Source organism: Periplaneta americana, chromosome 9 (assembly GCF_040183065.1).
Source record: "Periplaneta americana isolate PAMFEO1 chromosome 9, P.americana_PAMFEO1_priV1, whole genome shotgun sequence".
Taxonomy (NCBI): domain Eukaryota; kingdom Metazoa; phylum Arthropoda; class Insecta; order Blattodea; family Blattidae; genus Periplaneta; species Periplaneta americana.
In genome coordinates, this window is record NC_091125.1 from 153,772,613 (window position 1) to 153,786,880 (window position 14,268).

At 39.1% G+C, this 14,268-nt stretch overlaps 1 protein-coding gene across 2 annotated transcripts in view; it reads right to left on the minus strand.

Moving 5' to 3' along the window:
- LOC138706620 (phosphatidylserine synthase 2-like) overlaps window positions 1-10,620 on the minus strand; it is a 34,955-nt gene extending 24,335 nt beyond the window's left edge. For both annotated transcript variants that reach the window (XM_069836135.1, XM_069836136.1), the window contains exons 1-4: window positions 10,464-10,620; window positions 4,305-4,406; window positions 4,063-4,213; window positions 1,362-1,496 (exon numbers count right to left, since the gene is read on the minus strand). In XM_069836135.1, the coding sequence (XP_069692236.1) occupies window positions 1,362-1,496; window positions 4,063-4,213; window positions 4,305-4,406; window positions 10,464-10,579 (504 nt within the window). In that variant the 5' untranslated portion in view covers window positions 10,580-10,620. The remainder of the gene's footprint in view (window positions 1-1,361; window positions 1,497-4,062; window positions 4,214-4,304; window positions 4,407-10,463) is intronic.
- Window positions 10,621-14,268: the final 3,648 nt, after the last annotated feature.

Here is a 14,268-nt window from a genome sequence, read left to right on the forward strand (position 1 = left end):
TGCCGAAGCAGAGGTAGACGATCATCCAACCAGAATGGAGGTATCGTGTGGTTAGCACGATGATCCTCCCAGCCGTTACAGCTGGTTTGCAAAACCGGATTTTCGCTACCTATCGTAGTGCATCATGATGCTGGGTGAGCACCAGTCCCTACACTGGTCGAAATTTCATGAGAAAATTTCTTGCCCCATGAGTACTCAAACCAGCGCGCATTCTGTAACGCGAGTCCTAAGCAGCATGCCTTAGACCACGATGCCACGGTGCGGGACTCCAAAAAGTAATATGTATTACTTAATTTACATATTCCATGACTTAAGTTTTAAGTAACTGTATGTAATTACACAAAATCACATAAATAACTATATGCATATTCCAATTATCATCATCATCACTACCTTCACTTCATGGCGCAGAAGAATCTTCTTTTCCGACCTACAGTATATTAATTGAAATGAACTCTTTCCATGTTTTCTTTGGTCGTCCAAGATTTCGTCTTTCTGCTGCTTTGTATTCATAAGCTTGTTGTGGAATTGCGAAATATTGGCATCCTTAAGGGAAGTTGGTACTTATCTATGCAAAATAATGGTAAAAATAACTCTCTCATTTTTCAGTGATGCGTGTAGACACCTTAAGCCTCAAAATACAAAGAGAACGGCTACTCTAGAGTAAATCTTTCCCCTAAAACAATCCTTGAACTTAAATACAATTTTTTAAATATTTAATTTCAAAATAAATTATAGACGGTAAAGAATGGTATAAGCCCTATACCCATAATATTGCAGATATATTAACAATTTTGGTAGGGTATGGTTTAGCATCTATTAGCAGTAAGTGGCTAAAATTTTAATTCAATATGTACTATAACAAGTAAATAGGGTCTACTTAATCACAGGCATGTAGTGAATTTATAAAAAAAATTATGTTTAAATTCAAAAATCACTCCAGAGCAACTAACGATAATGCCGATCAATTCTCTTTTTGAAAATGAAGGAAACTGAGGCAGCAATCAACCAAAAAGCTATTTATTTCACAATTTTATAACTATGATTATTACAAAGGATTTGTACTATGCCTTAGAAAGTTAAGCACTTATCCAAACATACTGAGTTGTCTAAACAGATGATTATGTACAGGACTTCAAAATTTTTATGGTGGCTCACCAGTCAGACAAAAATGTTACAATCAGCAAGATCGAACTAAAGTACAATTAAAAAACCATAATTTTTTTAATTGATCTTAGACGAGCAGACAAGTGCTTTTTTCAAGCCCTCCTCATGTCCCTCACAAGTCATATAATTTTGTTACTGCCTCATATCCAGTTTCCGCCTGCTCTGTATAATAATTCGTTGAACTTAAAACTCACCCATATGTTATGAAATGGGTCTTCAGGTACGTCTTGATCATACACACGACAGTTCCCTCCATAGCTCTTTTCTTCCAATGGAACTCCAAGTCGGGAATCAATGTGTTTCAGAAGATGGATGGCATCAGTCTTTGTCTAGATCAAATAATATTATTAATTACAATTTCAAGTTCCATTAAACGCATAAAAAGTTGCATCTGTGCTTTGGACAGTTGCTTCAAACATAAGGATGGTACAAACTACTCATAGCAAACAACTTACATGTATAACAAGAAATTAAATTCCTAAGATCCATTTTAAGTATTAAAAAAAATACAGTACATACATTTTATCTTTCCACACTTTCATGAAGTAGATTGGAAAAAGCAGTGCACTGAGGAGCTACTCGCATGCGAGCATGGAAAGATAAAATATATGCACTATACATACATGAAAAAATTAAACGAAAAGTTCATTTAAATACCGAGTGATTCAGAAAAACATCGACAAATTTTCAGGAATAACTTGAGAAACTTAGATTAGTATTTTGAGATATGGAATCCTCATCCAGTGATATCCCGAAGCAAGTTCTTTGCAATAAAGCCATTAATTCTCTTGATCTCCAATATAGGATAGTGGTGTAGCAAAAAGTAAAATTGTTTTAATGTAGGCACCATATTTTTGTTATGGAGGTTATATCACCTGCATGCAACCCCCAAACTGACCTCCCCAGGAGGACTGTCAGACAATTCCACTGACATTATCCCCTCTTCATTACTTAGGGGACGCTTATGCATGCCAAGGTAGGTCAGCAAGCTGAACTGACATTTCCCCCATTTTTGTGATTCAGTCTCCAGAGTTTCATTAATTAAAAACAGGTTGCACAACGGGAAGATGAGGAAGGGATTTGAGTAGGAGAGATTATAGAATTCATTTCACTACCCCTTATAAGCATTGGTTAAACATAAGAAATTTTAATGTGTAACAAGTTGAAGATGCCCACCAATAAATAGGCGAAAATGTTTGTCAAATAAATATTACATTTTACTGATAAATTATTAGATGTAATTGGTTCATGTACATATATATATGAATAAAAATTAGACATTTTAACTTATCAGAACCACAAAATGATTATCAAAATATGGTTGAACTAACTTTGAGGCTACTGCCCCACGAATGTAGGAGAAGAAAGACAAAGAGAAAGCAGAAGAAGAGGGGCAGGAAAGAGAAAAAGAAAGCTACAGTCGGACCATCGGATCTGTGCCCCCGTAAGATATGCGAATTGAACTCTAATTCCTTCTCAGCCTTGGTATTCATTTCTTTCCCTGCATTCCTATCTCTCTCTTTTCTAGCTCTCTCCCTTTCTGTCCCCCACTACTCACAATTTTGGTCTTCTTGCGGGACAGTTTACAATATTTGCACTTGCAGTCCAGTGTTGTCAACTCAACATGAACATTGTAGCATGGAGTGGCGAAAGAAATATTATTAAGTACGTAATAGCATCTTGCGATGAAGAGAAACAAACAGGTCAATATCTGTTTCCTATAAATCAGGCAACGAAAAGAGCAACTGATATCACAGGCGAGGCTTATTTTATTTCAATTGATTATGTATTAAAATTATTTACTTAACTAATACTAATAATACAACATTTTATGTAATTTATATAGACAGGTCAGAACTCCTAATAAAGAAAATCAGGAGAGAGGGAGTCTGTGCAGGAGATGAAAAGCTAGAATTACCAGAGAAGAACAGACCATGGGAACTTTTAATTATTGTAGATGATATGAACCGATGTATTTTAAGAAGAAAGAGACAAGAATTTTATGCCGTTCAGAAAGAAGTTTCAACATTGAATGAATTACTGAAAAGTAATAATTTCCAAGGTTGGTGAGAAAAACTACGGAAAGTGATTCGAGACATGGGATTTAGGTTTAAAATATGTAGAAATACAAGAGGGAGTCTGTGCAGAAGATGAAAAGCTAGAATCACCAGAGAAGAACAGACCATGGGAACTTTTAATTATTGTAGATGATATGAACCAATGTATTTTAAGAAGAAAGAGACAAGAATTTTATGCCGTTCGGAAAGTTCAACATTGAATAAATTACTGAAAAGTAATAATTTCCAAGGTTGGTGAGAAAAACTACGGAAAGTGATTCGAGACATGGGATTTAGGTTTAAAATATGTAGAAATACAAGAGGGAGTCTGTGCAGAAGATGAAAAGCTAGAATCACCAGAGAAGAACAGACCATGGGAACTTTTAATTATTGTAGATGATATGAACCAATGTATTTTAAGAAGAAAGAGACAAGAATTTTATGCCGTTCGGAAAGTTCAACATTGAATAAATTACTGAAAAGTAATAATTTCCAAGGTTGGAGGGAAAAATTACGGAAAGTGATTCGAGACATGGGATTTAGGTTTAAAATATGTAGAAATACAAGATTTATTTTCATTGAAAGAAATAATATTGTAGCACGGAGGACCAGTTATTTATGACACCGTTTGATGGAAGTTTGGCAACATCCCTATTCGGCAAGGTTCGTGGCCTGCTGTTTAACGTGGTGGGAGGAAAGCGGGTAGAATGGAGTGAGTACAGGCGTTAACTTTTCCAAGAATGACGACAGTGCTGAAGGGGCACAGATCCGATGGTCTGACTATACATTTGTTTAATGTTTCTAGAATAAATAAACATATGGAGAGTGTGGCAATCACCTGGAAAAGAATGAAGATCAATCCCAGTTCATACACAATGCTGCAGCAGAAGGTGAACCTCCAGACTGCAGGGTGAGGGCGCTTGAACACCCCATCTGGAGTGACAGTGACTCCCAGCAGGATGAAAGCCAACACACAAGCCACTAGACCTCTGCAACACAAGCACAGCATTCACACCTGATGTCTTGTCAACATCATGTAAAAACCTTGAGTTCCATGTCTATATCAACTTTGACACCTACCTCTTAGTGTTATATGATGTATCATTTCTGACAGGTTCAAATACAGCCACATAAATCAAAACACTAACCAGAACAAACAGCACTGTTAGTGTATGAGCTCGCCTAAAATAGAGAAAATCCAGAAAATAACATTTCAATAATGAAGCAGTGACATTGTGAGAGCTATGTATGTCCACCCACTCAATCTAAACACTGTCGTTTATTAACTTATACAGGAAGAATTCGTCCAGGAGGAGGATTAATACGCCATAATGAAAGTTGGGACATTATGCCGCTTTTGTAGCACTGTGTCAACCTATACAGAGCATATTCCGAAACGTGATTAAGTATTTGTGCATTTTAAGAAGCGATAGAAGGCACATTTTGCACAGCACATATTCATGAAAAACTTCCCCCGATACCATGTTATGAATTCTTAAAGAGGACTACTCTACTAAAGCCACTTCCACATTATCTGGTGACTTTCGGCTACCCACTTCAAGAATGCTATTCTAGATAAGAGGTGTACTTCAGCCTACTTGTCACAGACCTCGGCTTGTCACTTAGCTAACCCCTCATAAAATCTTAAATAAACTTGTCACAAATTCAGTCTACTTGTTTTTACGCACCTTAGAACTCTCACAGACCTTGGTCTACCTGTCACAGACCTCTGGACTATTTGTCACAGACATCAAGTCTGTCACACACCTTAGGGCTCTACCTGTCACAGACCTCAGGACTATTTGTCACAGACATCAAGTCTGTCACACACCTCAGGGCTCTACCTGTCACAGACCTCAGGACTATTTGTCACAGACATCAAGTCTGTCACACACCTCAGGGCTCTACCTGTCACAGACCTCAGGACTATTTGTCACAGACATCAAGTCTGTCACACACCTCAGGGCTCTACCTGTCACAGACCTCAGGACTATTTGTCACAGACATCAAGTCTGTCACACACCTCAGGGCTCTACCTGTCACAGTCCTCGGGACTATTTGCCACAGTCTATCTGTCACACACCTCGGGGGCTACCTGTAACAGACCTCGGGACTATTTGCCACAGACATCGAGTCTAACCATCACACACCTCAGGGCTACCTGTCACAGACCTTGGAACTATTTGCCACAGACATCCAGTCTAAGCATCACACACCTCAGGGCTACCTGTCACAGGCCTTGGAACAATTTGCCACAGACATCGAGTCTGTCACACACCTCAGGACTACCTGTCACAGACCTCGGGACTATTTGCCACAGACATCCAGTCTATCTGTCACACACCTCAGGGCTACCTGTAACAGACCTCGGGACTATTTGCCACAGACATCAAGTCTGTCACACACCTCAGGGCTACCTGTAACAGACCTCGGGACTATTTGCCACAGACATTGAGTCTAACCATCACACACCTCAGGGCTACCTGTCACAGACCTTGGAACTATTTGCCTCAGACATCGAGTCTGTCACACACCTCAGGACTACCTGTCACAGACCTCGGGACTATTTGCCACAGACATCGAGTCTAACCATCACACACCTCAGGGCTACCTGTAACAGACCTCGGGACTATTTGCCACAGACATCGAGTCTAACCATCACACACCTCAGGGCTACCTGTAACAGATCTCGGGTCTATTTGCCACAGACATCGAGTCTAACCATCACACACCTCAGGACTACCTATAACAGACCTCGGGACTATTTGCCACAGACATCGAGTCTAACCATCACACACCTCAGGGCTACCTGTAACAGATCTCGGGTCTATTTGCCACAGACATCGGGTCTAACCATCACACACCTCAGGACTACCTATAACAGACCTCGGGACTATTTGCCACAGACATCGAGTCTAACCATCACACACCTCAGGGCTACCTGTAACAGATCTCGGGTCTATTTGCCACAGACATCGAGTCTAACCATCACACACCTCAGGACTACCTGTAACAGACCTCGGGACTATTTGCCACAGACATCGAGTCTAATCATCACACACCTCAGGGCTACCTGTAACAGATCTCGGGTCTATTTGCCACAGACATCGAGTCTAACCATCACACACCTCAGGACTACCTGTAACAGACCTCGGGACTATTTGCCACAGACATCGAGTCTAACCATCACACACCTCAGGGCTACCTGTAACAGATCTCGGGTCTATTTGCCACAGACATCGAGTCTAACCATCACACACCTCAGGACTACCTGTAACAGACCTCGGGACTATTTGCCACAGACATCGAGTCTAACCATCACACACCTCAGGACTACCTGTAACAGACCTCGGGACTATTTGCCACAGACATCGAGTCTAACCATCACACACCTCAGGGCTACCTGTAACAGATCTCGGGTCTATTTGCCACAGACATCGAGTCTAACCATCACACACCTCAGGACTACCTGTAACAGACCTCGGGACTATTTGCCACAGACATCGAGTCTAACCATCACACACCTCAGGGCTACCTGTAACAGATCTCGGGTCTATTTGCCACAGACATCGAGTCTAACCATCACACACCTCAGGACTACCTATAACAGACCTCGGGACTATTTGCCACAGACATCGAGTCTAACCATCACACACCTCAGGGCTACCTGTAACAGATCTCGGGTCTATTTGCCACAGACATCGAGTCTAACCATCACACACCTCAGGACTACCTGTAACAGACCTCGGGACTATTTGCCACAGACATCGAGTCTAACCATCACACACCTCAGGACTACCTGTAACAGACCTCGGGACTATTTGCCACAGACATCGAGTCTAACCATCACACACCTCAGGGCTACCTGTAACAGATCTCGGGTCTATTTGCCACAGACATCGAGTCTAACCATCACACACCTCAGGGCTACCTGTCACAGACCTTGGAACTATTTGCCTCAGACATCGAGTCTGTCACACACCTCAGGACTACCTGTCACAGACCTCGGGACTATTTGCCACAGACATCGAGTCTAACCATCACACACCTCAGGGCTACCTGTAACAGACCTCGGGACTATTTGCCACAGACATCGAGTCTAACCATCACACACCTCAGGGCTACCTGTAACAGATCTCGGGTCTATTTGCCACAGACATCGAGTCTAACCATCACACACCTCAGGACTACCTATAACAGACCTCGGGACTATTTGCCACAGACATCGAGTCTAACCATCACACACCTCAGGGCTACCTGTCACAGACCTCGGGACTATTTGCCACAGACATCGAGTCTAACCATCACACACCTCAGGGCTACCTGTAACAGACCTCGGGACTATTTGCCACAGACATCGAGTCTGTCACACACCTCAGGACTACCTGTAACAGACCTCGGGACTATTTGCCACAGACATCGAGTCTAACCATCACACACCTCAGGACTACCTGTAACAGACCTCGGGACTATTTGCCACAGACATCGAGTCTAACCATCACACACCTCAGGGCTACCTGTAACAGACCTCGGGACTATTTGCCACAGACATCGAGTCTAACCATCACACACCTCAGGGCTACCTGTAACAGACCTCGGGACTATTTGCCACAGACATCGAGTCTGTCACACACCTCAGGACTACCTGTAACAGACCTCGGGACTATTTGCCACAGACATCGAGTCTAACCATCACACACCTCAGGACTACCTGTAACAGACCTCGGGACTATTTGCCACAGACATCGAGTCTAACCATCACACACCTCAGGGCTACCTGTAACAGATCTCGGGTCTATTTGCCACAGACATCGAGTCTAACCATCACACACCTCAGGACTACCTGTAACAGACCTCGGGACTATTTGCCACAGACATCGAGTCTAACCATCACACACCTCAGGGCTACCTGTAACAGATCTCGGGTCTATTTGCCACAGACATCGAGTCTAACCATCACACACCTCAGGACTACCTATAACAGACCTCGGGACTATTTGCCACAGACATCGAGTCTAACCATCACACACCTCAGGGCTACCTGTAACAGATCTCGGGTCTATTTGCCACAGACATCGAGTCTAACCATCACACACCTCAGGACTACCTGTAACAGACCTCGGGACTATTTGCCACAGACATCGAGTCTAACCATCACACACCTCAGGGCTACCTGTAACAGATCTCGGGTCTATTTGCCACAGACATCGAGTCTAACCATCACACACCTCAGGACTACCTATAACAGACCTCGGGACTATTTGCCACAGACATCGAGTCTAACCATCACACACCTCAGGGCTACCTGTAACAGATCTCGGGTCTATTTGCCACAGACATCGAGTCTAACCATCACACACCTCAGGACTACCTATAACAGACCTCGGGACTATTTGCCACAGACATCGAGTCTAACCATCACACACCTCAGGGCTACCTGTCACAGACCTTGGAACTATTTGCCACAGACATCGAGTCTATCTGTCACACACCTCAGGGCTACCTGTCACGAAAATTCCCCACACTAACTGTGTCAAAAATAATACACAAATTTTAACTTCGTATCTTACACTTCTGCTGAATACCTTTCACAGAACTCACAACGCCATTGTAGTGTGACAATATGATGACACAAGTCGAAAAAAATTAACCTAATAGTGTAATCTATCTTAACTCATTTCAAGTTACAGAGTCTGTGTAAGTACCTAAGTAATTTGGCAGCACTATCAATTTAATTTCATAATAAAGTCAAATGTCTCACTATATTAATATTTACCTTGTACCGAATGCTTTTGCTTCAGTAAAGTCTCATTTTACAAACCTATGGCTCAACAATTGGCTCTCTTCTGACAAAGGAAAAATTTTACAGTCTGTACAAAAGAAACCAAATGACCTGGAAATCAGACAAGTTCAAACATTTTTAACAAGAGCCAGAACAGGTCACATTGTCACTCAATTGTAGCTACACCGATTTCACATTTCTGATAATCCTACTTGTCTGTGGTGTAATAATCATGATGAAGATCTGGAACACATTCTTATATACTGTCCACCCATAAACCACAAAAGAAGTAAATTAAAATCATCACTACCAGTTGCCGAAGACACAGCCCTGCAGTATATATTGACTACACCCCACCTCTGGCTACTAGCAACAGGCATCTATAATGAACACCGATCAAAATATCCCTCATTTCTCGTGAAAAACAACTGAATAGACTACAGTGGACTATAGTGGACTTTATGTTGTCAGCAAACAGCTGGATACATTAAGAAGATTGATTACCTTGTACCGAACAAATGTATATTAGGCTTGACGTTCACTCTGCCGTTCTTACCAGAAAAAATTTGGTTTCCTTCTCTCTCCCTCATTCGTTCTCACCCTTGCTGATAAATAGTCCACTGGAAACAGCTATAGCAATCCATAGTAATGTGTACTTTAAGCAATTTTAATACAAATTTGATCCACAGTAGAATACTGATTTTTACTCTATTTGAATTGTATGTTTGGTCCAGGGAAAATACTTGTCTTTTACGAAAACACTATAGTTTTTATACACTGATTTATAGGAGGAAGAGAGAGATGAAGATGCTGTCAAGGATCTACCCTTGGGCAGAAAACTATTAATGAATATATACAGGACTACCATGGACCGCTATACCGTAGCTATACCGTACCTGGCCCCGGAACAATTTTTCCCTCGAAATTATTTAAATTAACTTTACAGGGAGTTATACCCGAAAGCTTGATTTGAATAAAATAAATAGTCTATAATGATGAAGTCGGGTAGGGTTTGATAAGGATATTGTGCTTCGCGCAAAAATGACACAAGTGGATGACAGGCCCACTTTCCATGCGTACTCTTTTCTATTATCCGTGGGTAGAGACAATAGCCCGAGGGCGTACTGTGCTGATGACCGCTGCCCTAGAGAGTGTGAGGATTGTCACGTAACCTTAATGACCCAACATATGAATTCACAGAAAAACCCAATGATAATTTAATACGGCTGTTCTGTATTTTAATCATTTTATTAAATCTATTCATGAAGACACCTACACGTTTCAGTGGCTCACCATTAAATTAACGTGAGTTAGAGACCGAGTCATATTTCTACTCGATTAAATACACCGCTTTATTTATGTATAAAATGGCTTAAATGAAACATCTATACGCCATTAACCATATTTTTATACCATAAGCCTATGAATCAAAGTAGACTATAACCATTCAGCATTACCAGAAATACGTCACGGTGCCGTCATCGGAAAATCTGTGTCCAGATGTATGATTATGCAATTCAGGTTTTCCGATTTCTGCCTCATTATTCACTTTCTTGCTCTTTCGGCTAGCCATTCATATTATGTATCTTGGAATAAGTTTTCCAATTTTTTTTTTCTTTTTTTAATAATGGAGAACAAAACAAATACGGTTCATCAGTATAACCAAGCTAACGACAGAAAATTGTCAAACACGAACAGGGAAATTTATTTAATAACAACCTTCACAAATCAATTTTGGAAATATTTAGTAAACTTCAATATGGTATTAAAAACCAAATGTCTACCCGATACGTCTAATGTAATTATATAATTATAACAGTAAATAAAACTATAAAAACAGAAATATTTTAATAGTATTATATTACGACGTAGTTATCGGAGAATCATACAAAATGAAAAAAGAAATATTTTAACATATCTGGTTTCAAACACAAAGGATTAGAAAATATTCAAATTATTCAGCACTACAGATCTTTCTTTTAACCCTTCTTAATTAATTATTGATGTAAATAAGCAGTTTCAAATATACAAACAATGAAAATACAAAAATGTAATGAACAGTATGGTCATTCTAAAAACCTTGCTGTGTCAATGTGACAAAAAAAAACCATGAAACTGCTAAATATAAAGAAGTTCCTAAAGCAGTTCCACCAATATGTGTAAACTGTGAAGGTCAGCATACAGCAAGTTATGAAGGCTGTCCAGTCCACAAAAAACTGCAAAAGTCAACACGACCTGTCATTACAGTAAATAGCAATAATTAAAATAATGTCAATTTGACACTCAACAAATCCAAACCAAATCAGTTGAAACAAATTATACAGTAAACTCACCAAAAGTGACTTATGTAAGGATCTTAAATTCATTTCCAACAATGGAGGAACCTATTATTAAGAAATTACTTGACAAAATACGTACCGTAGTTTAACATATCTTATTGTACCTCTCATAAATACCATAAATCAAATGATACCATGGCTTATAAATAAATAATGATTAACCACTCTGATCTCTGTTGCACCATGTTTTATCTGCAATGCACTGCCTGCTCGAATGCATCTGTTGGCTGCTTATACTGCCTGCTCATAAGGTAATTTTAACAATGCTTTCACTGAAACAGCATATTTCCAAATTTCAACAGCAGGTGCAGCACCAACCAGCTCATCTATATGCCTGCTTCAAACCACAGTCTAGTATATACAATCACGAAGCTCAATAAGTAGGGAATATGCATCCATAGAAAGTTGCTAACCACTAGGATCGCTACTATCGCCTCAGCACATACAATGCGAAATAAGACCAGTACACGTAGTACCCTCAACAACTCAAGCTTCCTAACTCTATATACTAGACTGTGCTTCAAACTATAAAAAAAAAAACCGTTGTTCTACCTACTTTGTGCCCCGCTTTGTGTCAGTGTAACATACTGAAGTGTCAGAATCAGAATAATCATCAGAAACTTGTGTCAGAAACTTTTTTTTTACTATCCAATTTAATAAACCCTCTTTCACCCTGAGGTATATTAGGGTTATAGTTGGCATCAAAATACATATTTTATAACCAACAAAAAATAGTAAATTTAAAATATAAACTAGTGGTCACAGTTCCAATTCACATGAATTATGTAGAAGAATGCACCTTAATGAAAGAATGGATCCTGTTAAAGATTAATGAAATGTTTGAGGAAAATTGTGGATAAATTCGTGAAATCTCTATTTGAGCTGTTCAGAGCAGAAGTGGTGTAAGTCAAAAATGGGTAATGAGAGTTAAAGTAAACATTCTGTAAAATATAGCGCAAAGTAGCAATTAATATATAATTTATTTAAACTATTAGTAGTCAGTGGATAGCAAGAAGGATATATTAATTGTTACTTTGCGCTGTATTTTGCAGAATTTTTACTTTAAACCTCATTACCCAATTTTGACTTACACCACTTTTGCTCTGAAAGGCTCATTTAGTAATGTAGGGAAGTTCCACACAGGAAAAATTTTCCGGTTTTCTTGCTAGAAGAAACCCTTTTTCAGAAAGTACTGAAGCTGTAAGTTTCTGAGGCACTAGTTCATTTTTTTTATTGAACTGCCTAGTTGCAAAAGTCCCTACTGAAATATTATTATTATTATTATTATTATTATTATTATTATTATTATTATTATTATTATTATTACTATTTTTTTTTTTTTTTTTTTTTTTTTGTAAATTACCAAAACCTTCCAGCATATGAACAGAGCATGGTCTCCTGCAGTTTTTTAAAAATAAAAATAATTAATTAACCTTACAAGTTCCATAAAATGTCCTCCTTGTAGTTAATTTGTAATTTTAGTTTTAAAACTGTTTTTAATTCTGTCACATAGGAGTTTTATAACTGAGCAACTCATTGGTTTTCAGATTTTGAATTTTGTTTATACATGTCTAGTTGTATTTTCTTTTGTTTTAAGAGCAAAGAATATAATGGCTTAATGAAGCTATTAGAGTCGCAAAACAAAGTAATATTTTAATCACATAATGTAAACATAAAGCATACGATCTATATCAGTCTAGTATATACAGTCACGAAGCTCAATATGTAATAATATGCATCCATAGATAGTTGCTAACCACTAGGATCGCTACTATTGCCTCATTACAGACATTGCGAAATAGCACCTGCACAGTCTATTGTTCCTAGCAACCTCACAACTCAAGTTTCGTAATTGTATACAAGGTGTATCTAAATTGGTGTCAAATATTTCGGGGACATGTTCCTAATACCAAAACATTACAAAAAGTTCATATAAACATTGGTCTCAAAATAATTTATTTCAGAGTTACAAGACAAAAATTAATGTTACAAAAATTGCTCGGAGCGGCTTCCTCCTGCTTCGATGTGTCCCCTAAACCTGCATTACATGCTCTGGCGTACTCTGTTGAACATTCCTGGAGTGTTTCGTATTTCGTGAAATCCAGTTTGGATACGCTCTCAGAATATCAACATTAAGTACAGGAGTCGCATAAACCAGGGACTTTAAATGTCCTCAGACTAAGAAATCCATTGGATTCAAATCAGGCGATCGAGCAGGCCATGCAATGAATCCCCTTCGACCAATATATCTTTGGGGAAATCGATCATTAAAAAAATTACGAACTATCAGACTGAAATGAGCTGGAGCAGCATCGTGTTAAAACACTTCGTTGGATGACGTCCAGAAGCACATCATCAATTAAATGATGCAAATCATTTCGTTCTGTTCACTTACAGAATACATTTTCTTCTGATTTCTTTGCTCTACAAAATACAAACAAACAAAAAACCATCAAACAATCAGCGGTCAATGAAGGGACAAATCCTTTAATAACTCCCTAATGAATGGTTTTCAGGCCCATGTTCTTATTAACTTTTTTAATTGTTTTGATGTTAGGAACACGTCCCCGAAATATTTGACACCGATTTAGATACACCCTGTATACTAGACTGTGTCTATAACCACAAGAGACTTCAGGCTGTTAAGAGCTGCTATCTAGCGGAATTTTTTCCTATTCATGTTACATGTTTGACCATGGACTGAGCAGGCAGTATAAGCTATTTGGCATAAGCAGCCATCAGATGCATGGATGTGTTGGAGCAGGTGGTACTGCAATGTCGTACCTCATAGATAAGAAGTCAATGAAGTTACCATCTTTCCTACCACACACTACAGATTTTTTCACTATTTATTATCATTGTAATATTCTTCTAAATAAAAATTCCAGCACAAATGCTACCTCCAAGACAAAAACAAATATTA